Below are 26,121 nucleotides of genomic sequence, written 5' to 3' on the forward strand. Positions count from 1 at the left end.
TTATTGAATATTTATTGTTAGGCATATGGCCTATTAGTCTGTTTTGCATTTATGCAATATACTGAAGCCAAACCTAAGAAAATAGATCAGAATATTCCACTGCATTCCTGGACACGCAATTTGCGTAGTTGTAATTCATAGGCGGGGATTATGCTAATTGTGAATGAGCGTGCAGAGCGCCCTATTTGCGACTTATTGGAATTCATTAACATACACATGTTTAACTATCAAATCTGATGTGTACGAAGTGTTTGTGAATCTGGAGGGGAGTTTTTGGGAAGGTCCGTTTTACGCGCAAATTACTTCGAATTTACTCCTATATTTACGAATGTTTCATGAATGAGGCCCAATGTGTGTATTAGGCCTATTTAATTACTAAATGAAGTATTTGAAGTCTGTGCATTTCACTTCGCAAGATACATTTTGTGTAGTGAATTTATCAAACACACCATCCAATGGAGTATACTCCAATAGAGTATACAATAGAGTAATGAGAATTAAATATTAGAAAATAGTAAATATGTTGCGTATGTGTATGATAACGTAGCCCATATTCGTGGAAACAGCAGTGAAAATGTGTTTTATATGATAATAATAATAATAAAAAAAAAGAAACAATACATTGGGGGGGTTGAGCACCCACCGGCAGAAACATAAATCAGAGATTTTCAGAGATTTAGTGCCTTTTATCTTCAGTTGATTTCATCTGTGGCTGCAGTCAGTTGCTCAGAAAAGTGGCTCAGAAAAGGCCTATGGTCACAGTTGTTGAGATTCGTGCACTGATTTTTAATGTCTCTCTTTGTGTTTAAATGAAATAGTAGTTCAAAATGTTTGTTTCTTATCATGCTTTTAAAATCCTTCATATATGGTCATGAAACTGCTGGATCCTATACTGTATAATCATAGAGCGTGTGTATTAGGCCTATTTAGGTGGGTGGGGGTTGAGCACCCACCGGCAGAAACATAAATCGGCGTCTATGTTTACATTTATTTCAGTTAATATTTATTTCAAGTAACATTGTACGTTTTTCTTTCTTTTTTTAGTTTCTGACTTATTTAACTATAATAACTGATTTAAAATTACAATATCAGGGAAGAGTGCCATTGTCTTATAAATGTCCCATTATAAAACGGGCAGGTATGAAACTAATTTGATATTAACATAGCAACTGTGTGCAGTGTAAGTGTATATTGAAGTGAATCTGATCTTTGGATGAGAATCAGAACAGGGCAAATCACACATACAGAAGAAATGCTCAAGTTCTTCGGGTTCCTTAAAAACCACCAATTATGAAACATTAAGAGATTTGAGCATTAAGCGTTCTTTGTTTTAAATTCTAATGAAGCAACATGTGTTGAGTTCTGAATGTCTGACTGATCGAGATTTTGAGATAGGATGAGCTTACCTGTATGAGGCTGGCTGCTGGGTTTCTCCTCTTTTCAAAGTGCTTCTGTCTGTGCTGCTCTTGGACCTTCAGAGCAAAGCCAGAGCCAAGAATACCCTACACCCACAGAAAAGAACACAAACGCACCCTATTACTAAGGTTGAATCTGCTGATTTGGACTAACGCCTGTTTCACACATACTCCGTTTGCAGTGCGTATGCGGTCCATGTGCGTTACGTATGCGGTGCAGAAGCAGCACGGACTCATTGTGCTTTCACACAGGACGCGTTTGCAGTCCACTCCTGATCCGTGGCTGTTTACCACAAACCCAACATTTATCTATTATTTTGATTTCAAATCCATTGTTAGCCTATACTGAAAGTGATTTTCATTATTGTGATCCTCTTTTATCACAGTACAGTTACACAATCTTTCATAGACATAGTCACATTTAAACTCAATTAATATAAACAACGTATTAAAGGCATTTGGCTTCTAGATTTGTATATTAATTTGCTCAAGCAAGTGGAAACACATTTAAACATAGCATATAGCCTACTTTTCTTGTGTTAGGCTATCACAAATATTTTAAATTAAAACTTACCACTGACAGAAACAGTTGGCTCTCTTACATTTAAATCTCTATTACAAACAGTCCCGTGGGTCTTAAAGAACTTTGTTTTTCTACCTCCACAAGACACAAGTGCATATGTTGCCTTGTTTATCTAAAAGTACACTTTTCTGTTTTAAACCTAGCCAAAAAGCCTGTGAAACACAGTAGACTTTAATTATATCTATTTATTGTGAAATTACTACATCTCTGTGTCAATCCATGTTCATTTTTACCGCGAACAAAGCGTTGTTACTTTAACTCAGCGAGTGCAGCACAGCAAAAATAGACTCGGTGCGGAAACGATCTCTGCACTGCTGCAGACGCACCGCTCCTGGAACACACTGCCGGACCGCAACCGTGCAGTGTGAACGCTCTGATCCGTTAACATGGGTGTGGAAAAAAATACAAACCGCAAACGCACTGCAGACGGAGTATGTGTGAAACAGGCGTAAGTGAGACTGAGTGTGCAGGACACATTTGTGAGCAGAGAGTCAAAGAACACTTGACGAGAATGAGTCAGACAGGCCGCTGAGGGGCTTTACAGCAACACATACTGTGCGTTCTCAAACACATCACAAAAATCATCACAGTACAAACACTCTACCTGAGCTAACAAAAATGGTTTTAGTGATTTCAAGTTTCATCCTAAAAGACCACAAATCCCCCATCTCTCGTAAGTGAGATCACTTAAGAAGTCAGGATAAGAAGGCATAGCCTAATGCTTAAACTTATATCTCATTTGTACATCTGTCGTCATGTACTCACACTGAAGTTGTTCCAAAACTGTACATATTCTTTCCCTGCTGAACACAAAAGAAGATATTTTGAGGAACTTTGGTAACCAAACAGCTGCTGGTCCCCATTGACTTCCATGGTATCTTATTTCCATACTATGAAAATTGTGATAATCTTTTTTCCCTACTGTGTCATATATGCAAGTGATGTGAAACGGCTTGTTGAATGTGAATTGTAGGGTGGGACTTGATTTTTACGAAGAATTGTACAATGACTTTATGGTGACTGCAAATTTCTGCACACATATGACGTCAGAAGAATTGGAATTTAGTGCACGAGTCATGATTACTTCAATGATGTTTTTATGGAGTTTTATATGGAAGAAAAAAGAATTCTTCAAAAAAGAAAGCAATAATCATCATGTTTGGGACAACATGAGGTTGAGTAAATGCAGACAGAATTTCCATTTTTGAGTATACTATAGCTTTAACTTCTATTTTTTTTATAAATCCATTGTTATGTAAAACAATATTTACCCCAATCTATTCTAATGTCAGAATGTGAGTCATGCAGTACATATCAGGTTGGAGCTACTCACAGCAGGCAAAGCGAAGAACGAGATGCCCAGCAAAGCAAACCCTGCAGACAGAAGCCGCCCGGTCCAGGTCTGTGGAGTCTTATCGCCGTATCCAATGGTGGTGAGCGTGATCTGAAGAAAGATGTGAGAATATGAAGGGTCAACCTTTTTTATATGTTTAAAAGACTAGGGTCATATTGCTAAAGACTTCCCACAGACAGACAGCATTGAATTATGTGTCTGGTTACAGGCCCGCAGTGTGCTTTAACACTCCACATATCACCTACACTCATGTATGGAGGAGGAATAGTAACCTCTCCACACTCTGACTGCATCTACATGATGGCCAAACATATATCGAATTCTGGCCAGGGCGCATTGGAAAGTCAAAGGCATCCAAACATGCAGTCAATTCTGTCCATTTATGCCATGTTAAACACCCATAAACACCAATCTGCATTCTAAAGTTATGGCCACACAAATGCACGGTATTAGATCCATCTTTCAGCAAGAGAAATACTTTGGTGGCTCATCAAAAAAAAAGGATCAGTCTAACATCTCGCACTCCTTTCCACACTCATAAGTGAGTGCTTTGGATTCTTGCAGGCAGGGGATACTTAATTGTTTTCTTTTTCTTTTTTTTCTTCTTTATTTTCTATAAAACTGTGCTGGAACACTGTTTATTGTAAAAAGTGCTTTGCAGATAAACTTTTGAATTACAATATTAATAAAATGTTTTAGAATATAAAAATGTTCTGCTTTTTTTCTGGTTTTAAAGAGGTTGTCAGGCTGGAAATCAGCTGGATAGGAGGAAAACCGGAGGGGCCAGACTAACCAGACTAAACTAGCAAAGACCAACAAGCTGGTTTAAGCTGTTTTTTCAGTTTTATCAGGGATGTCAGGAAAATGTAACCGCTTAAGCCTGAAAGGAGATAGAAATAAGTAACTCTGCTATTATATTGACCACAATGATTCATTGCGGGGACCCCTAATCTCTCCACTAAATGGTGGGTAACTGAGGACTGAGGAAGCGTGTGGTTTGGCCGCAGCCCGTGGATGAAGTTTCAGTCCAAGCGGTGCTGGAAAAAGAGGTTGATTGTGGGGTCACATGTCTGCCTCGACATGAAAACTCACACGCAATGTCATGACCGGAGCTCATTTACTCATTTTTGCTCTTAAATAGTATTCAATATACCTTGCTGTGAGCGTAGACAACAGATCCAAGCAGTTTCCAGGTACCGCCTCGCCTGTCCATACGCACCATGCGCAGGATCTGCAAGAAACGCAGGCTGCGAAGTGCAGACGTGGCAAAAATATTGCCCTGGCTACCAGCTGAAACCACTGCGATGGATGCAATGAGCACAATAATGTCTGAAACACAAACACAGGAGACAGGGAACATTTGTACATGTTTACACCAAGACAGCAATAGAAATACTTTGACTTATTAAAAATAATTATAGCAGTTGGTCAATTTAGGAGATGGAATCAGTGACTCATAGTCCTCTTTATCTCACAATATCATTATCACTTAACTTTGGCATCACTGAGCCAACTTCAACAAGGACTAAGACCACCCAGCCATTTCAAGAGCACCGGAGCCCATCTACCTATAAACTAAGCTTGCTGTTGTTCTCTAAGACATCAGGAACAGAGATTATTATTTTTTTAATTAGGCTGTTTCACTTGTCTGTTATGTCTTTCTCACTGAGGTCAGAGACAGAGAGAGGGGCCAAGAGAGAGCAGAGAAGCCACAGTCTTACAGAACAGCATATCTAATCCTTCGCTGCACACAGAAAAACCTCTCCAGCTCCCAGTGTGTCTTAACCAGGGATAATATTGTTCTTTACTCAAATCACCTTCGTCATATTTTCCTGCTGAATGTTACACTTGAGGTTTGAAATAAGAATGTTCTTGTGTCACACATGCTGAAGGTGGCCTCCTAAAAGTCTGTTATTTGAAATTCGAATCCCACAACCTTTGAAAGTTGCTACAAGGTGAAAATGGAACATTGAAGAACATGAGCAGATGGAAATGAGGGCAGCAGATTTGTGGTATTTGTGAACAAAAGCCATACTACAAGATGGAAAGCCAAAAATTGTAAGTTACCAGTAGAGAAACATTGAAAATCATGAAAGGCACAATTTTAGTTCTTTTTTTCTTTCCCCTTTCTTTAAAAGTTGCTTTGGAACAATGTGTGTTGTAAAAAAGCTATTTGTAAATAAACTAAATGAACTAATTAAATTACAATCTTAATAAAAAAAAAATGTATAACCAAACTTTCAGCTCAAGGTTTTAAATATTTTATAATTGGCTTTTATATATGACAGTACTGACATCTCCTTGTTTAAAGCTACAGATCTCAGATTGTGTCCAGTGTAAAACATTTTTATTTAGACCACAGTTAAAACATTTGGTCAGTAAGATATGTTAATATTGCTATTCATCAAGGATGCAATAAATTGCAGTAAAGTCATTTAGAATGTTACATAAATGTTATGTAATATATTTTAATGTTAATTATTAAAATTATTTTCTGAAGGACTGGAGTAATAACGCTGAAAATTCAGCTTTGCCATCACAGGACAACATTACATTTTTACATATATTAAAATACAAAAGATTGTAATTTGTAATAATATAGCACAATATTGTTTTTATTGATAAGAGCCTTCTTACAAAAACATTTTTTTAAATTCCCAAACTTTTGAAACAGTAGTGTAAACACATTGTTTTGGTGCACATGTATTCTTGTTTCACAAATCTTTACTTTATTTACTTGTTTATTTTATTTTTTAAATTTTTTATCTATTTCATTTAACAAGGTGAATTTACTGTAGGTAAATCAGGTTACTTTTGACAGCCCAAAAAAGTAGTTTTCCAGAATTTTTCTCAATTAATTAGTTGTTTAAACATTTTAAATCACTGAAATGGTTTAATAGTTGCTATGTTGCCATGCAAACGTGCTACATGAAGTCGAAGATAAATATATTTATATTAGATAACATGAAGATGGAATAATAGAGGATGTGGTCACATAAATGGTTGGCAAGTGTATGTACATAATATGCAAAGACCTTTTCACAATTTCTAATAGGACATGCCAAATAAATGTGTTGAGCAGGGAGGGGAAATTGTTTCCTTTTTCTCTCTGTTTCATAATTCAGAGTTAGTCTCAGCGCTGATGGAATGCTGATGGAACTCAGCCTCCTAATGAATGGAGATGAGGTTCAGTGCATGACACACAACACACTGATATATTCACACTGGAGCCTAAATTACCCTCATACAACACAACACCACATACACCACGTGTAATAAATATAAATAGCACTGGTTAGTTATTGCCTGTAATCCCTCATTGGTTAGTTATTGTCTGCTTTTCCTCATGAGGGATTTACAAGAGAACTCTCACATTCATTATGTATGTTTGAGTCAGTCATTGATTTGGGGCAGAGGTGCTATCATTAGCCCATTGAGCATCCATCAACATCCACACCAACACAGCAGATCCATCACCCTCTACAAACACACATATGGAGAGCACACTCAAAGAACACGTTTTTTATCCTACCGATGACACAGAATGGTTTTCTTGCAAAGCGCAGTCGTCCTTGCCATCCCCTGTAGCGACAGCAGCATCCAGCCGACCAGATGCGAATGATGTACTCCAGACCGAACACAACAATCATCACAAACTCCTGCAAAACAAAAATACACACAAACACCTTTCATGACATCAGGTGCACCACTTAATATATGGTAACTAATTAAAGCTATCTCGCAAAAAAAAAATGCTTATTGTTATTTTCTGTAAAGTTAGCATGAATACATATACATATGTATATACTGTAAATACTGTACACACACACATACCCTGATACACCACAGGAGGCCTAGCTACTGTAACATAATTAACCTGTCATCTAATCCATCATTGCCACATTCCTGGTGTCTGCTAACTGCAGTGTTAGATAAACCCCAGGTGAGTTCATAGAGGGTTTCACCGGATTAGGGTTTAATCTGTCTGCATGCATAGTAGGGCTGTCAAAAAAAAAATGTGAATTTCGAATATTCGTCGAATTTTAAATAAAAATCACATTTTTAGGTGTGCATCAGGCAGCCTTATCAGTGGCGCACGAGATGCGATGACGATGTAGGTGTCGTTGCATTATAATGTTTTTGTTAGCTTATCCAGTTGAAGCCACTAGATGCGGCGCTGCTGCGTTGTTCATTAAAAATATTGCGGAAAAAGAGAACATCAACGCGGAGATCTTGTTTATATCAAAACTGAAACAAAGCATCAAAACATCAAAGCCGTTCACACAGAACACATATTTTGTGCATGTTCTAGAGGGATATCTATCACCGTTGTACTCGCATCTCGCACAAGAGAGCCGCATGTTTAAAAGCCATGTAAAATTAATGCAAGTTTAACTTTGAAAAAAATATATATCGAGACTTTATGGCACGTTTTTTTCCCCATCCCACTGCATCTCATGTTTTTAAAGGGGTCCTATTATGCTTTTTCACTTTTTAAATTTTAGTCAGTGTGTAGTGTGTATGTTTGGGCATAAAAAAGATCTTCAAACTTACAAAAGTCCACTCCAAAGGGAAATATTTCGTTTTTAAAAAAATCCCTTTTCAAGAACTACAACGAACGGCTCGTTTGGACTACAGCGTTTGTTTTCTGGGTTTTGTGATATCACAAAGCGGTCCATTAGAATATCATAAAACTAATTCCCGCCTACGGAAATTCGAATGGTAGGGGGTTGGGGGGTGGTGGAGGGGTGAGGTCGTGGTTAGAACGCTTGGTTGAGTGCATGATCAGACAAGACGACGACGAAGAAGTGCTGCTGTAGCATCAAGTTTTCGCAAGTTATTACACATGCACCTGAATAATTATGTATGTAAATATGTATGTTACAATTATGAAAACGTTTTTATAATAAATTGCTGACAGTACAATACTGGACAATGATGTAATCTGCAGAATTTACACTTCAATTATGAGACTACAGTGTTTCCCATACATTGAGTGCGGGTGTTTTTATATCACCGTATTTCTGAAGGAAACCGACTGTCTTCAGAAATTTGGATGTAATTTTCATTTAATCTTGCATGTAATGTCTGATAAAGCAGTGTTTTTTTGAGCGTGAGCGCTGCTTTGTGTACAGCTGTTACCGGGGAAACCTTGACCGCTACCACTCCAACAGCGCCTCCTGCTGGCAGAGAATGAGTTTGCATATATATATGCCGCCCGGGAAACACTGGATTATGGTATAAATAAATTCAACTGTATAACAGTTTCACTGCAATTCATGTTATAATGTTAGAATTAAATAACAATAAAAAATAATACATATGCACTTATCTGTACATAGTAAATGCAGTTATTTTTAAGCGGTTGTTGACATCCTATCTAAAACTGATGATTTAGCCAAAAAAAAAAACAATAACGTTACCACCCTAATATGTCTTGCAATATCCGTGCGTGCAAGGTTCTACGCGATCCTCTTGTTCAATATTCTCTGGGTCTCAATCCGGCTCAAATTGATATGGCAATATTGACGCCATCCTTAACTATCTAGTACACCCCCAAAACAAATTCAAGACATTGTAAAAGAGCATAATAGGACCCCTTTAAATTAAAAATGTACTCTGTGTGATTGGCTTTGCGCCCTTTGTATTAAACTCTGCATACATACATGATGCTGTTTTGTTTATAGTTGTTTAAGCAACTTAATTAATTATAATTGGTTTATAAACATTATTTAAAAAAAAGCAAGTAAGCGAGTCAGTCGACAAACAAATAAATACATAAATAAATAAATGTTCAAAGATTTATTTGGACATGTTCCTTAAAATGCTGGAAATAATCTGAAATTAAACAAATACAAATTAAATTAAATTAAAATTAAATAAACAAAAATAAGCTTTGAAGAAGTCTGGCTTTAATATTTCCTGGTTTTTAAATGCTTTCATAAATAAACCTAATCTAATAAATAAATCTAATGGGTTGATAAATATTAACCTCAAAGATTTATACTATATTTAGTAATGTTTCTTTAATATATACTCTTTAATATTTATGTAAATTTGAATAATACTCTATTTATTCATATTTACATTTCTATTCATATTTACATTTCTGTTTCTTCATTTATATTTGAATTTCTTATTCTATATTTCTCTATATAAAATCTTGAATTTAGTTTTAGGGTAAGTGGCTTATAGGTTTTGTTTTTTAATTCATTATATAGAAAGAGAAAATCAAATCAAATTTGTGTTAGGAAAATTCTCTGATGGAATTCAATGTAAAATTGTTGCTGTTTTATAAACTAATGGCAGTTAATTTGTTGATAATGATGTTGATAATATTTGTCTGAATATCAAGTCCTCTTTGCAGCTGTTAATGGACTAATCAACCTTTTCCCAGGTTATATTTCATGTTTGCCCCATCTCTGAGGGGTAAGAGGCCTGGGATAGGCTTTTAAACTGTCCTGTCCTGATCCACTGTGACAGCTGAGCTGGGCTTCCCACGGCTTGACACAACACTGTTTGCTTATCCTGAGCACTATCTGATACTGGAGGCAGTGCAGGTCCTGCTTTCCCACCAGTGGGGTAGACGCCATCCTCTCCTGCTTTCAGGTCAGCTCAGAGTCTCTGAACGTCTCTCAATACAGCCTCTTTAACTGAAACAGGAACACCTTGGCCCGCTCCACTAAGCGTCCGGTGGGACTGAGGTGCTCAATCACTAAAAGAACCATGCTGCTTTCTGCTGTCACTTGAGAGGATCCCATCAGTCAGTAAAACATCTCAGTGAAAGGATGAAACCAGCCCAGCATAATACAACATGTATCAAATGGCCTAATCCAAGTGATCGTCTTTTAACATTTTTGAAGGGATCTTTGAACACCAGACCAGAGAGAAACACTGAGACCTTGTTTTGAGACAAAGTCAAAAACAAATCAAAATTTATCTTCACTGACCCTACAACCCTGGTCTTAAGACCCGCAAGAATGACAACTATAACAATAACTTTCCAACACTATTATTCCTCTGTGCTGTTATCGTTATATTTGTAGTGTGGACTTCCCTACAACAGTTCAAATGTTTGGGGTTGGTAAGATATTTTTACATTTTTTAAATAAAAATACAGTTAAAAAAGTAACAATGAATATAATTTTACATCTTACTACAATTTAAAACAACTGTTTTCTATTTTAATATTTTTTACAAATTAAATTTATTCCTGCGAAAGCAAATCTGAATTTTCAGCATCGTTACTCCAGTCTTTAGTGTCACATGATCCTTCAGAAATCAGTCTAATATGCTGATTAGCTCAAGAAACATTTTTTATTATTATCAATGCTGCTTAATATTTTTTTATGGAAACCATGATATTTTTCAAGATTCTTTGATAAATAGAAAGTTCAAAAGTACAGCATTTATTTGAAATAAAAATCTATTATAACAATGTAAAAGTCTTTACTGTCATTTTCAATCAATTTATTGCATCGTCACTCAATAAAAGTATTAATTTCTTAAAAAAAAACATTTGTCTTGAAATAACCCTAAACTTTGAACAGTAGCGATGCTGACATCACTTAGGCCATGTACGAGAATCTTAACCAATAGCCAAGTGATTTAGAAACCGTTTAAGCAAACTTTCCCCATACAATAAATTCAAGTTCCATTTATTACTACATTTTACCCTGAAATTCATCATTACAGAAGTAAAATGGAGTTGTACAAAGCAATTCATATTGACTCGAAGTGTTTCAGGTGGGTATTTTGTTTCTACATTCAGTACGTTTGTGTGTCTCACCAGTATAAGGAGACAGTGATTTGAGAGGTCCATATGAGCAGGGATGGTGGAGAACACAGAGAGAACCAGACAGCCAAACACCAAAGTGAACCTGCCAGGGAACAAAAAAGGAAAAACATTAGTCATACAGCTGAAGTAACTGTATCCTGTTCTGTGTGACTTCACCTGAGCAACTGCGAAATGAAACTGAAGGTTTCTTTGTTCTGATGTGAAAGCACCTTAACAAATCTCAGGATGGACCCTGTGAAAGAACACCGACTGAATCTGAGAGCATTCAGAGAGGCATTAGATCGCAATTGAATCCGGTGGTGCTTTTCTACAGCTCTTTTAGCAACTGACCAGTAAACATAACAGCTTTTGAAGTACCTGAATGACACACCCACACAAAGAACTTCCCTAACAAATCATCACTTTCAGCATCGTTAAAGCTGCAGAGTTTCACTAATGATGGATGTGTGTGCAACTGCACACACCACACACCCTCTGGCTTCTCTGCTATTGTCTGAGAGCTATTTACATGAACATACAGTACATGCTTTCTCCTGCTGTCCCTTTGGTGCAGTATGCTGTATCTGTCCCGTTGTCTCTCTCTCTTTTGCTCTCACCCTGTCTAAGCAGGCCATTGAGAACATTGGCCTGAGGTGGAGAACAGAGATGGACTCGTTCATTTTCAGAAGCAGATGCAGCTGTGCGAGATGTGCAGCCATATGCTGTCTGAGTGAACTAGCAGACATCACTGTGTCTTCCAGCAACTGCTGTCCTTATGTTTCCTGTAAATACATTGTGTCTGGGAGCCTGTTTTTTACATCCAGCATGGTCTTCTGTATTTTACCTTTAGCCTCCACCTCCCTCTTAATTGAAAGGAACCATATTCTGTAATTTTGTATATTATTATTATTATTTCTTTCCTATCTCAGATTCACTTATAATTGGTTTCCTGCACCATAATTGTTCACATGACCATTTCCGACCCTCTCACTCTGACCCTTAGGCCCGTTTTGCCAGTGAAAGCAGCTTTTTGCAGCACATATACATATGTAACCATATTAACACTTAATTCTTACTTTGAGCATATAGTGATGCTGCACAGCTAATAGTAGGTTCAAGTAGGTTTAAACACAGATCCTTTTGCTCTCTATAGTCTTTCGAAAACTAAATAGTCTTTTGAAAACAGCATTTTATATGAAACAACAAAGAATACTGGAGCCAACTACTTTTGGGGGTTGATGCAACGTAAATGCACTAGCCAGCACAACACATATAACAGCACTTTCTATTCAGTAAATCTGACTAAATGATTTGAACAGTTCATATGCTACAGTGGAAATGAGTTCCATTCCATGTCGATTTTTGAATCTTAAATTTATGTAAATTAGATTTGAAATGGGCATTTGCGACATCTATATGCACACTACCATTCAAACTTTTGAGGCAAATATATATACATCAAAGGTGAAAGTAAAGACTTTAACATGAAATCGATAAAGGTTCCACAAAAACACAACTGTTATCAACATTGTTGAGCGTTGATAATAAGAAATGTTTTTTGAGCAGCAAATCATATTCGAATCAATTCTGAAGGATCATGAAACACTGAAGACTGAAGTAATGACTGCTGAAAATTCAGCTTTGCTATAACAGGCATACATTGCATTTTAAAATATATTATAATTAGTGCTGTCAAAATTAGCGCGTTAACGCAGGCGATTGATTTTTTCAGTTTAACGCGTTAAAATTATTTAACGCCGTTAACGCAGGGGCGGAGCCTAGAGTTGGCCACCCCACTCATAACTGCTACTTATGTCTCTTTTTTCTTGTCAAGAAGTGCATTTATTCAGTCGCAGAACGTCTTTACGACCACATCAAACAGTGGATGTTTCAGACGCGCACTCCAGCTTCACTTCAGCGCCAGGCTTGATTCAAACGAGCGCGGAAATGGTACTGGGCTCGCAGCGCATGCTCTTCAATTGCACGCACAAAGGCGCCGGTGCATGCTGCAGCCTGTATCATTTCATATCAACACACAAAATAAACTATGTGCATGCGATGTCGTGGTCAGTTAAGTCATTAAGTTACCAAAAAGGCGATTAAAGCTGCCTTAAAACTGTGCATGCATGTAATATATGAGTCACATTTAGGACCATGTCTCTGAAATGGTTTTCCAAACTGTCCTGGAGCATCCCAGCACGTTCTTCCTCATCTAACACACCCGATTCAAGTCGTCAGTTCATTAGTAGAGACTTTAAGACCCGAAGTGGGCCAGAAAAGGTAAATAGATTTGAGAGAAAATACGATACATGTCAGATCCGCGTCATGTTCAGCAGCGGCACCAGCTCTTAAAGAAATAGCAGCCAAACATCTAATAACCAGCTGTTGTGATGTCTGTCAATCAGAAAAAAAAGAGGAAATCAATCACTTTTATAGCTTTAAGGATTCATCTGTATTTAGTTTAGAATGTAGTGTTTGATAACTCTTTATTCAATTTCTTTATATGCACAGGTAGCTAAATATGACATTTTTTATAATGGTTTTATGTGAAGATTGTTTTAAGTTCACTTAAATTAGAAGTTATTTTTAAATAACTTCTAATAAATTTTAAAATGAATAGCTCTTAATTATACTGTAAGGTTGAATGGCTATAGTCAATGGTTAAATATTAGGGGGAATTTTTTTTATAGCGAAATCAGTATTAATTGGTATCAGTGACACTGGCCTTCAGTCATAAAAAAGATAGCATTAAACAAATATTAAAAATATACTGTCTTTATGTTGTTTGTACATTAATTTGAAGGTTGAATGTGAAATTATTGCAATAGAAAAGTATATTTAAAAACTTTAATGTTAGGTAGGATTAATCGCGATTAATTTCATTTAAAAAAGTGCGATTAATTCGTTATTTTTTGTAATCGATTGACAGCACTAATTATAATAGAAAATGTATTATTTTAAATGATATCAAACTGTAATAATATTTCACAATATTACTGTATTAACTGTATTTTTGATCGAATAAATTTAGCCTTGGTAAGCATTAGAGACTTCTTTCAAAAACATTAAACAAAAAATACAGTACCTACATTTTTGAAGGGCATTGGAGTTTTAAATTTTATTTTAATTTAAATGTATGTAAATTAGATTTGATAGCTCAGTTATGACTGGCAATCCTCTGTTTAACACAGCGTAGTTTATACTATTGTTTATCAGTTTCTGAATACAATAATTGAAATGATTCCTGAATGACCAATCTAGCTGTACACTTTCATTTCTAAAGAGCAAGGCTGATCTTGTTGTCCATGATACGTCCATTTTAATGGATGAAAAGACTCAAAAGTCTCTATATTTTCCTACATTTTTGAAAGATCATTCTATAATTATTAATGCAACAACACAACTGCTGAAAGGCCTAACTGAGCATCATACTTGACAGATGAAGTGTAAAGAGTTTGGGAGGTGTTTATTTACTAGTTGTGTATCTGTCTGTGATCAATAACAAACTAGTTGTGGCATTTGTATGTAAGTGTGTTAACAGCTGTTTTCACAGTCGTGCTGACAGCCCTCACCTGTTCCTCTGTCTTTCTTTCTCTTTTTGTCAGTGAGACACAGTCTGTCTGACCTACTGCTCACCCTTTTAACACATGCACACCCACACAAACCAGACTCTTTCAGTTAGTGTGAGGGCTTCTGTGAATCTCATAACACTCCATAGTATTACGATCCCCAAAGACTGGATTGTGACAGAGCTTATGAGTCATTGCAGGATATAGCACTTTCCATATCCTGGTGGTAATAGCAGACCACAACCATTATGCTCAAACTGGTGTCGTGCTATTCAACTAGAACATGTTTATTGCATTTAAACATGCATACGGACAAATGCACACACACACAATGTGCCTAAGAAAAGGGCTTCTGCTACAGTCATTACTGTAAACCAATAGACACACAAAACAGTAGCAGCGATTCAAAACACATTCTGAGACCAATAGTGAAAATGCATCTACTTTGCACTCCTTTTTAATGTAACATTTGTTTTAATGACTAATTATATTGTCAGCACAAATATTTGAGCAAAAAGTGAAAATGTACATGAATTTTATAATTATATTTAGTTTGACCCCTTTTGCTTAAATAACAGCAACACTCAAGTTGCATCACCTCCTCAACTTAGAAAAATCTGAGTGCATTGTGCTTCAATTGAACCAAGAAAATTTGCTTACATAAATAAAAATGTCAAAGCATTCAAGTATAAATTAAAGCAATCACAGACTTTTGCATTACACGTGCACCCAGACATATTTTTCAGAGCGATTTGAGAGATCTCTCACAGTCAGATGTGAGGGAAATGAAAATACTGGACCAGGAAGAAATTACTTTTTTTTAACAAACAGCTGCAGGTACCAGCACTCTGCTAAACGCTCGGGCCAGACAATGTGTCTTTTAGCATTCAGAGCCGTGTGGTCACAGCGCCAGGCTCCCACAGACCCAGACATCTGTGGTTTCGAAGCTCTGAACCCCAGGGCCTCTTTCCACCAACAAGACAAAACACAGCACCACCTAATTCAGAGGCCTGTGCGTGTAAATGTGCGAACGAGTGTCTGTATGCAAATGTCAGCTTGCAGTTTTGTCGTATTGCTGCTTTGCAATGCAACAGAGTGAGAAAAAGAGGGAGAGAAAGGTTACAGTAGCATATAGTGGGCTGCACACCTGTTTCTGTTTGCCTGCGTGTGTGTGAGAAACTGTATGAGATTGTGTTGTTTCATTTGCTGTTTTGACTTTGAGAAGCATTCAAACAGACAATGATGACATGCTCGGATTTGGAATTTCAAATATTTCTCCATGAGCCAGGCCACCTGTGTGTACTGTCTGATCAAACATGACACGGTAGAGGGTGGTGTTGCTGTCTACCACACCAAACACACAATCAACCTATGTGAAGAGCAGCATTTGATAAGACTGTTGATGAAAGCCACTAGGAAGAATTAAAAGACATGAAAAGGATAGAAGAGGAGATTAGAGGAGGCAAGAAGACAAGAAAAGTCTTTGCGTTCCTGACAAGATGAATACGATAATTCATTTTCCATTGGATTAATATAAAATATAGCATGAGTAATCCAGCATCCACAATACAATACAGCCTGTTGAGAGATTAGAGTAGAAAAAGGAGAAGTGAGATGAGATTAGGTGAGAAGATGGGATGAGATGAGCAGAAACTAGAATTTATAAGAAGAAATGAGATGAAGAGGAGATGAGAGGAGAATCGAAGAGAAGAGATGGTGTGAGAAGATGCAACAAGATAGGAGATGCAAGAAGAGAAAATGCAAGAGGATGTGAGAAGAGATGCAGAGAAAAGATACAAGATAAGGTGAACAAAAAGATGCAAGAAGAGAAAATTTTAGATTATATGAGAAGACAAAATGCAAGATAAAATGAAGAACAGAAGACATGAGATGCAAGATGCAAGGAAATGCAAGATGCAAGCAGATGTGAGAAGAGAAGGTACGAGAAGAAAAGATGCACAAAGAAAAGATGCAAGATGCAAGCAGAAGAGGCACAAAGAGAAGATGCAAAAATAGAAAATGTGAGATGTAAAGAGATGAAAGATACATGAAGTGAAGATGAAAAATATGAGTAGAGAAGATGCAAGAAGACGTGAGAAAAGACAAGAAAAGATGCAAGAAGAGAAGAGAAGAGAAGAGAAGAGAAGAGAAGAGAAGAGAAGAGAAGAGAAGAGAAGAGAAGAGAAGAGAAGAGAAGAGAAGAGAAGAGAAGAGAAGAGAAGAGAAGAGAAGAGAAGAGAAGAGAAGAGAAGAGAAGAGAAGAGAAGAGAAGAGAAGAGAAGAGAAGAGAAGAGAAGAGAAGAGCGTTGGGAAGTTTCTGTGTTTCAGACGGTTGGCTGGTTTAGAGTCTTTGCGTTCCTGACAAGATGAACATGATAATTCATTTTCCATTGGATTAATATAAAATACAGCATGAGTAGTCCAGCATCCACAACACCATACAGCCTGAGTTATAATGGCTGCTCTGTGAATTATTGAATGGCTTGTACAAATAGCATGTGGACATCTGGCTCTGATTTGGCTTGAGCCTCTAATGGTTCTCCTCAGTCTGAACAGGAAGGTCTGGACACTGGCTGCTGTTTCCACTGCAGCTGGAACAGAGCGTAAAACACAACTCAGACCTCTGACCAGAGCTTCACACGGGCCCAGGGTTAATGACAGCAATAACACACAATCAGGAGGTGGCACTGAATGTCCCTGCACAGCCCTGACATCATGAAAGCCACTGGCTATTGATTGATGCCTCCACAATCAAATGGGCTTTTCGCAGGTTACACAGGGGTCTGAATGCTATCATTCGCAAGCCAGACAGCGATATCATAGTCTAATGATAGATTCAGATTCAGTCAGGTATTTTAGTGATTCTTAGGGTAAAAACACTTTAAAGAAAAAGCTGAAATCATTAACAGAACAGAGTGAATTCTCCTTCAAATGGAGATTGACTGACAAAACTAAAACAGCAGGACCATACTAGCGTCCTTGATGTTTGCAGCGATTGACAGTGAATTACTTATTAATCACAAATCCAGAGTTCAAGTGTATGAAAGTAAGAAAGAATGATGGATCAGCAGCAGACAGAGCGAAGGGAAAATACTTGTATTACTTGCACTCCAGATGCTGAATATGTTTGTGTGAAAGTATGTGCTTGTATTTATTTGATAACTGGACGCTGATTTTATGATCAGTCATTATAAGTGTTACTCTGTGCTAAATTAAAACACTCTGTGTTTTTTTCAGTCTGCTGCGTTCCTGAGCATTCCTCTAGCTGGCTGAATGCAGGCCTGTCATGAATAATTAGGGCTGTCATCTAACACTGCTTGTTGCTGTTCCAGGTTCAGTGAAGCCAGTTGTGAGAACGAAACCTTACCATAAAGTCCAGCTGAGGCAGCTAGTCAAAACTGACCATTACTGCATCGTGTGCAACCACACGATTCCCTTAAAAACTCAGATAGGTCTTGACAAAGCTTAATTTTGTTATCTCAACCCGATGCTGTACTGCTTCCTCTGAAAACTCTGAAAACTAGCACACTAGCATACAAGCAACAAGCAATTCAGAGAGCAATTAGATTTTCTTTTCCTGATGGAAACACAAGTGCTTGCAACTGCAACACGTCTTGTTTTCTGTCAGCTGCTCTGAAGAGTTTGTACAATCACTGTACCATTCAAGACCAATCACAATTCAGTATGCAAATAGATGCAAGACAGAAGACCAAAGTATGCAATTCAACAAACAGTACAATGACCTCATCACTCTTGTTTCTTGAATGCTCAACATTCTATTCTATTCTAACAGTCAGAACAATTGAAAGTCAATGGGAGATTTTTTTAAAGCAGAAATCTGTTCAGTTTAAACAGACTGTTGTAAGTAGTTAAAGCTGAACTAATTGTAGAAGTTTTAAACGTGGGTTAGGGCTTTAGAACAAAACCAGAATAACTGAGGAATATCAATATAGTGCAGCCATAGATGCACTATAAAAAGAACACAGGCCAGTCAGGCGTATGCTTAGAGCTGGCAGGAAAAGACGAGTTTGTTGGAGTTTAATTGTTCTCAAATTGCACTGGGGATTTTTAATTAACTTCGTTAACTGCCAGCAAACAGACTATACAGCTATTTGAGGTGGCAGTGTGCAGAGCTGATCAAACATGAAGCCTAATAATAGCTCACTAAGGTTTGAGAGAAGTTTTAATGTGGCTGGCAGCATGCATCCAGGCCTCCAGAGAACGTGAATACAGAGCAGCGTGAGGCTGGATGTCTTATATTCAAATCAATCTAAACACACGGCATCGCAACAACAAGATCAAATACACAAACTACTTTATATTCTTGTACGACCTTTGTGAATCATGCTTCATAAATGAATTTCTTTGATCTACTGTCCTTCCACCAGTAACTGCTGAGCATATTTGAGGATTTGAGAGCGAGGACAACTACAGAGATGCGTATCAAAGAGAAAAACAGGGATCCACCTTCAAAGGACAGAACAGATATTCATTGTCATACCTTTGACCACCAAAAAGTACATCTTGTACAAAATGTTTTAAATATTCATGGGATGCATTTCACAGCAATTTGCCTCCACAAAACCTATCCCAGCACTTCAGAGTTGTGTGTATATGTGTGTGTGTGTGTGTGTGTGTGTGTATATATATATATATATAAACGTATGTATGTCAGTATGTTTAGTTAAAAAAACTTTCATTCAGCAACACTCTTAAAAATAAAGGTGCTTCACGATGCCATAGAAGAACCTTTTTTTTTCTAAATGGTTCCATAAAGAACCTTTAACATCTGAAGAACGTTTCTGTTTCACAAAAAGGTTCTTTGTGATGAAAGAAGGTTTTTCAGATTATAAAAAGGTAAGAAAGAGATGGTTCTTTGTAGAACCAAAAATGGTTCTTCTATGGCATCACTGTGAAGAACCTTTTAAGCACCTTTATTTTTAAGAGTGAAGGATGCATTAAATTGGTCAAAAGTGACAGTAAAGATGCTGATCTTTTGAATTTGAAATTACCACTTTTTACACACAAAAAAAATTAAGCAGCACAACATTGATAATAAGAAAAAATGTTTCTCGAGCACCAAATCAGCATATTACAATGTTCTAAAGCATCATGAGACACTGAAGACAGGAGAAATGTCTGCTGAAAATTCAGCTTATTCATGAATTTTCACATTTTAAAACATATTTAAACCGAAAACTTATTTTAAATTGTAATAATATTTCACAATATTGTTTATACTGTATTTTTGATCAAATAAGCTTACCAACCCTTTTAAAATATATATATATACCTTTCATTACAATCAGTATTATTTCACAAATGACCTACATTCAAAATCTACTACTTTCTGATGATGCCTAATGCCTGTTATATTCTGTCTAACCACTATTTTATTCTTATACTTCCGACAAATATTCCGATTCCGATTTTCTGACAAAGTTTTCTGTAAATCTGTTCCTATCTACAGTGTTCGGAGTAACCCTCAGTATTACGTTGTTTAATATCATATGATATAGATAATATATGTTGTTTAATTTTTCATGTTGTTTTGCATGATTGGAAAGTTGCACAATTATAAATAATAGTAACAAAACGTCTCAGGTTACTTATGTAACCATGGTTCCCTGAGTAGGGAACGAGACACTGCGTCCTCTAGGGGTCGCTATGGGGAACGCCTCGTCGTGACCTGTGTCTGAAGCATACATTGAAGAGGACGCAGTTCGAAGTTCCCATGAAAGGGAACTACATTTCTGTTCTTTAGAAAGTACATTAAAAGATTAACCGCTCCAAAAAAATATGGCGCCGTTTACAGAATACAACTAATATTATATCAGAGATAACAGATATGTGAGTAAACACTGAACACACCTGAAACTCTATAAGGTGAGAAATGATGGTGTTTTTAACATGAGGTTGAGTTTAATCAGGCATGGTGCTGTCCAGGGTCCTGAAGCTGATCACATAATGCCACTGCTGCATCAATATGATGTTCTGGCTACAACACACGGAGGCTAAATCAGGTTAATGACCTTCTGTTAAAATTGAAAGGCTACCAGACAATTATAGAAAAGAACATGGTGTGTCAAAATATCCACTGTTAACATTGTAACGTAGTCTGGGTTCACTTTGATTTACATAAACAGGAGTTCAATGGTCCATAGAGTTGTCAATTAAACATATCCTTATTAAACATAAGTATATTTTATAATATACAACATAATATCTCTATATTCTACATTTTAAGCTAGTGCACTAGTGTATCTGTGTAGGTCCCAAAATAGCTTTTTTTCAAGAGCTTTGGGACACATATCCCAAAAATATCCGTGGAGCTCCTCGCCCCACTACAACTCCCCCCAGCACTTTTACAGAGGGAGGCAGTTCCCTAATCTCCTCCTTATAGACAAATAAAACACAATGTAAGCCCATAAAGTTCATACAGCACCATCATAACTGCAGCCTCCCAGACACCACAGCGGTTGGGTTTCTTTGTAAGCCTCACTTCACCAGGGAGGAGGGTGGAGGTGAGGATGAGCTACGCCGTTCCACCTCCAGCAGTTTGTCTTGAGGAGGACAGGGAGCAGGAACAGACAGGATGTTCCCCTACCAAAAGTCTATTAACTAATCCTGCTGTTTATACAATCTACTCAAGTGTCTTGCAAGGCTGATCGGCTAGATGAAACACGCTGTTTTATTTCTAAGCAGCTACTTAACAAAACACAACGCAGCCATAGGCATCCAAAGCCCTGAGAGCATCCAGCTAAAGTTCACTATGAATGGAAACACTTAATCATTTAAATAATAAAACATAATCATTTAAATTCATTAATTTAAATAACCATTCGTTGAGATAATGATGGTCATTACTAAATCTTTTGGGAAGGTACCCTTTAGAAGTTTGGGGTTGGATTTTGTTCTCTTCTGCTCACCAAAGCTGCATTTTTTGGATGAAAAATACAATAAAAACAGTAATAAAAAAGGTTTATTTTAAATAATAGTCATAATTTAAAAATAATTAAATTTAAATAGTTTAAAATAACCATTTTCTATTTTAATATATTGTAAAATGTTATTTATTCATGTGATGCAAAGCTGAATTTTCAGCAGCCATGGTAATCAAGAATCATTTATTATTATCACCAATGTTAATACTAATATTTTTGTGGAAACTGATACATTTTTTTTTTCAGGATTATTTTTATTAATAGAGAGTTAAAAACAATAGCATTATATTTTAAATAATTTTTGTTTGTAAAATTTTACAATACTTTAATTTATTACTAATAATAATAGTATTAATTTATTAAAAAAAAAACGTACTGCATGTTACTGCAACTTTTGAATGTTAGTATACAAAGAAGTTAGCATAATTTTAGAGTATCCAAACTCTTTTAGCAAATATAAAATATAAAATAATATAGCAAAAGCCATTAAAATGATGTCATCTGGGTATGCACAAAATTGTCTTTTTTAGACTTGTAAAGCATCAGATTTCTGTAAAATATAATTTGGTACAGAAGCTGTAAGATGCAACTGTTATAGGTAGTCAAAGAGAGCTATCCTATAACGTTTCTTCGAGCACAAAAAGGAGCAACAAAAAAGTACACAAAGGCGAGTTAGTGTAATGATTCTTATGTGCGGAACGGAGCCAAATTTCCATGATGCAGCATAGCTTGGCTTTGAAGGTGTGGGCCAGGAGACATTTTGCTCACCCTCTTTCTCTCCCTCCCTCTGTCTTTTCCTTTCCTTTCCCTTTTGGGTACCATTAGGAGAAGTGGGAGGAATCGGCACAAGCTCTTTTCCATGTGATGAGCACAAATCCTGCACTAACAGGATCCAGACCTGGGGAAGCTGGTGAGCTCTAGCAGCTGACAGGGTTCATAAATGCTCCTGGCATAGAAGGAAACTCTCATCAAACACCAAATGGCCTCTCCTTTACTCCCTGACTACCTCAGCCTGTCTCATTCTCTCTCTTTCTTTCTGCTCTACAGTTGCTGGTGCTAACCAGATGTCAGCTTGTGTCCTACAATGCAAACTATCACACAAAGACAAAGAAACAATATGGGGTAAAAAAAAAATGGTGGCGACAGTCTCACTTCTCAAAGTAGTTTCAAGGGATGTTTAGTCTAGCAATGTTTCTTATCAACATAAATTTAAAAGAGTTAGGAAGTAAGTGATGCACTGTAAATGGCTACCATTTATATTCTTCTCCATTTTTAACCTACTTAACTTTAAATGGTTCTGTAGTGATGAATATATACATTTGTTTAAATATATTTTTATTTAATATAAATACAAATGCAGTAATGGTCATAATATTTATATTATATTTTATTTAAAAATAAACTTTAATTAGAAAATAGATTTAAGATATTTAAAAAATATTTATAATTTTTTTTTAAATCATACAATTTTCTTAAAGGGGTCATATAATGCGATTTCAAGTTTTCCTTTCTCTTTGGAGTGTTACAAGCTCTTGGTGCAGGTAAGGGGCGTTACATTTCCGACGCTTGCTTGTGGTGTTCGGCCAATCACGATGCACTGGGTCAGCTGGCCAATCAGAGCAGACTGCGCTTATCCAAGGAGGGGGCTTTGTTGAAAACGACGTGTTTGAGAGAGGCGGGGCATAGAGGACCTACAATAATGTACAGTATTTGAAATATAATATGTTTTTTGAACATTAAAGCATGTCAACATATTATGTTATACCAAATACACAAAATAATGATCTTTAAAATAGCATCATATGACCCCTTTAAGAATTTGTATGAATTTTTGAGAATTAAAATAAAATAAAGCTCATAAGGCTGCATGCTGAATGCTATAGTTATACATGTTTGTTAGATAAAAGTGTCTGTCAAATGCATAAATGTAAATGTATAAAATATTTGGCAAAACGCTGTTTTGTTGTTAATGGAGTAAAGCATATCACAATGCAGGATATAAACTTCTCAAAGTATTGCAACTACCTAACCTAAATATACATGTAATGAGACAAAAGAACAGATGCTGAGGTTCAAGCCAAGACTTCAAGCACTGAGTCATGAAGAGATAACAGTGACTGCTACTGTGCTGTGAAGAAAGACCACATCAGTCTGGATAGCTCAAATATACCTGTTCTCAAGCACTTATTTACTGAGTCTCACTCCACTCTTCAGACGTTCTCTAGCCTGTCCTTGTTTTCAACAGTCTTACATTTCATTCCCTCTGTTTTCTATGGCTGCTCTTCACAGCTCTTAACCAATGCTATCAAAAAAGAAAATACAAAATTGAAACCATATAAAAGATTAAATCAAGCTGATTTAAAAGGAAAGAATATACAGTATATATATATATATATATATATTTAAAAAAATCATTAGGCAAAGAAGTGGTGAAGGATTGCTTAGAAAATAAGAGCTGCTATTCACCAATCTTCTGTTGCTCAATAAGACTTCAGACAGATGGAAATCTCCATCATTTACAAACACTTTGAACTCATTCACCCCAGAAAGTTCAACCGCACCATGAAATCCCACACTCACTGCCGCTGCTGGCGGTCGTGCTCCACTAGCTCCATTAAACACACAAACACGCTCAAACACAAATGTTCACAGGAAAGACTCTGTCACGGCTGGCTGTGCTGTGTTGTTGACACGCTTCCTCTGGTTGACACAGGTAAATTAGAAAGGGAGACAAGAAATAATCCAGGAAGAACTTGAGACATGCTTCAAGGAAGGATAAGAGGAGAGAAAGAGTCATTACAACTTAAATGAAGCTAATGTATGTTCAAGAAGGAAACTTTTCACTTACACACACACACACACACACACACACACTCACACATACACACACGCACACACACACACACACACATAAAATTATTTGATCAAAAAATACAGTAAAACAGTAATATTGTGAAATATTATAAAACAACATTTTTCTATTTTAATGTTTTTTTTAAATGTAATTTAATCTTGTGGTGTTTCTTCATTTTTTTATTTATTTGATAAAGTTAAAAAGAACAGAATTTATTATAATAATGTAAAAGTTTTACTACCATTTTTTGGATCAATTTAATGCAAACTGAATAATAAATAAATAAATAAATAAATAAAATTATTAATTTCTTTAAGAAAAATTTGAATCACCCCAAACTTTTGAACGGTAGTGTAAATACATTGCATATATGCAGTATATAATAAAGAATACTTAAAATATGTGGCAAAATAATGGTGAGTGTCGGCCCACTTTGAAAGCTGCCTATGATCATAGCCTCTGTCTCACTTTCTTTTCCTCCAAATGCAATTTTGCCCCTGGTGGGCCCTCACAATTTACTAATGCATGGGGTCACTGCAAAACCCACTAAAGTGTTCTCCACAGCTTGCTTTAATTGGACTGTTTACAAGCAGTGTGCCGAAACTCTATTGTAGACTTGGGGTTAATTTTCACCCCGGCTGCAGCAGTAAATCTGCCGCATCAGAGGGGGATTTTCATCACTGGAGAAACCACAAGCATCATAAGGGCACATGAAAAGCTGGCTGGGTAACAGCAAAATTACATTGACACCAAATTGTATTAACATGGGAAGATTATGGCAGAATTGTCTAAAACTAAAACAGCTGATGAGGTTTTTCCAGCCTTATCTGCACGTAAAAGAGTTTCCACTCAGTAGCAGAGTGACAGAACACACACACACACTCAGTTCCAGACATGTCTATACAAATGCTCACATCTTCCCTACTACCTCTGGCTTTTTATGGCATTAATGATATTTTGAGAGAAAGCAGATGGGCGAAATCTGTCAAGCTTGTATTGACATTGTCCATGTAAGAATACAGTAGCCAGAGAGCCTGTCTATCCAAGATCTCATCTCATACATACGCACACACACCTCTCTCTTTTTGAACATAAAAACTGTATCATTCTGAAAGAGTTACTACCCTTCCCCCGACTTGCAGTGCAAGTAGTTCACGGTTGAAGTATGGTGTAATGCTTTAGAGGTCTGCTACCTGACCCGAGCCCGACGGATCCCGAAATACTTTCGGGTTTTGGGTCGGGTTTGGGTTTGGGTTAATGTTTAATGAATAGCTTCGGGTTGGGCTTGGGTTTATAGCTAAACTAAAACTATATGCAGTAGGCTACGCTGCTTTCATAGACGTACGCTGAAAACATCTCATAAGAAACTCTTGAGATCTAGTTCAATACACAGGTAAACCTCTGAAAATTGCTCTTGGGGTTTTGTCAGAAAAGCTGTTTATATTGAGGCCTGTCACTTACTGTCACAATTAAATGCTTTAATTGGTGGTAATTAATTATTTAACATGCAATTAATTGGAATTTTCCTACCAGCTAGATGCCATCCAAACAGAACAGCAGGGGTCCTAAAAGATTATATATATATAATCTATATATATATATATATATATATATATATATATATA

General features: G+C 36.6%; 1 protein-coding gene across 1 annotated transcript in view; it reads right to left on the reverse strand.

Moving 5' to 3' along the window:
• LOC107695479 (potassium voltage-gated channel subfamily KQT member 5-like) overlaps positions 1–26,121 on the reverse strand; it is a 136,517-nt gene that overhangs the window by 27,412 nt on the left and 82,984 nt on the right. Inside the window, exons 2-6 of the mRNA XM_016495445.1 lie at positions 11,142–11,232; positions 6,885–7,011; positions 4,506–4,681; positions 3,332–3,442; positions 1,407–1,502 (exon numbers count right to left, since the gene is read on the reverse strand). Coding sequence (XP_016350931.1) covers positions 1,407–1,502; positions 3,332–3,442; positions 4,506–4,681; positions 6,885–7,011; positions 11,142–11,232 — 601 coding nt within the window. The remainder of the gene's footprint in view (positions 1–1,406; positions 1,503–3,331; positions 3,443–4,505; positions 4,682–6,884; positions 7,012–11,141; positions 11,233–26,121) is intronic.

Source organism: Sinocyclocheilus anshuiensis, unplaced genomic scaffold (assembly GCF_001515605.1).
Source record: "Sinocyclocheilus anshuiensis isolate Anshui unplaced genomic scaffold, SAMN03320099.WGS_v1.1 scaffold193, whole genome shotgun sequence".
Lineage (NCBI taxonomy): Eukaryota > Metazoa > Chordata > Actinopteri > Cypriniformes > Cyprinidae > Sinocyclocheilus > Sinocyclocheilus anshuiensis.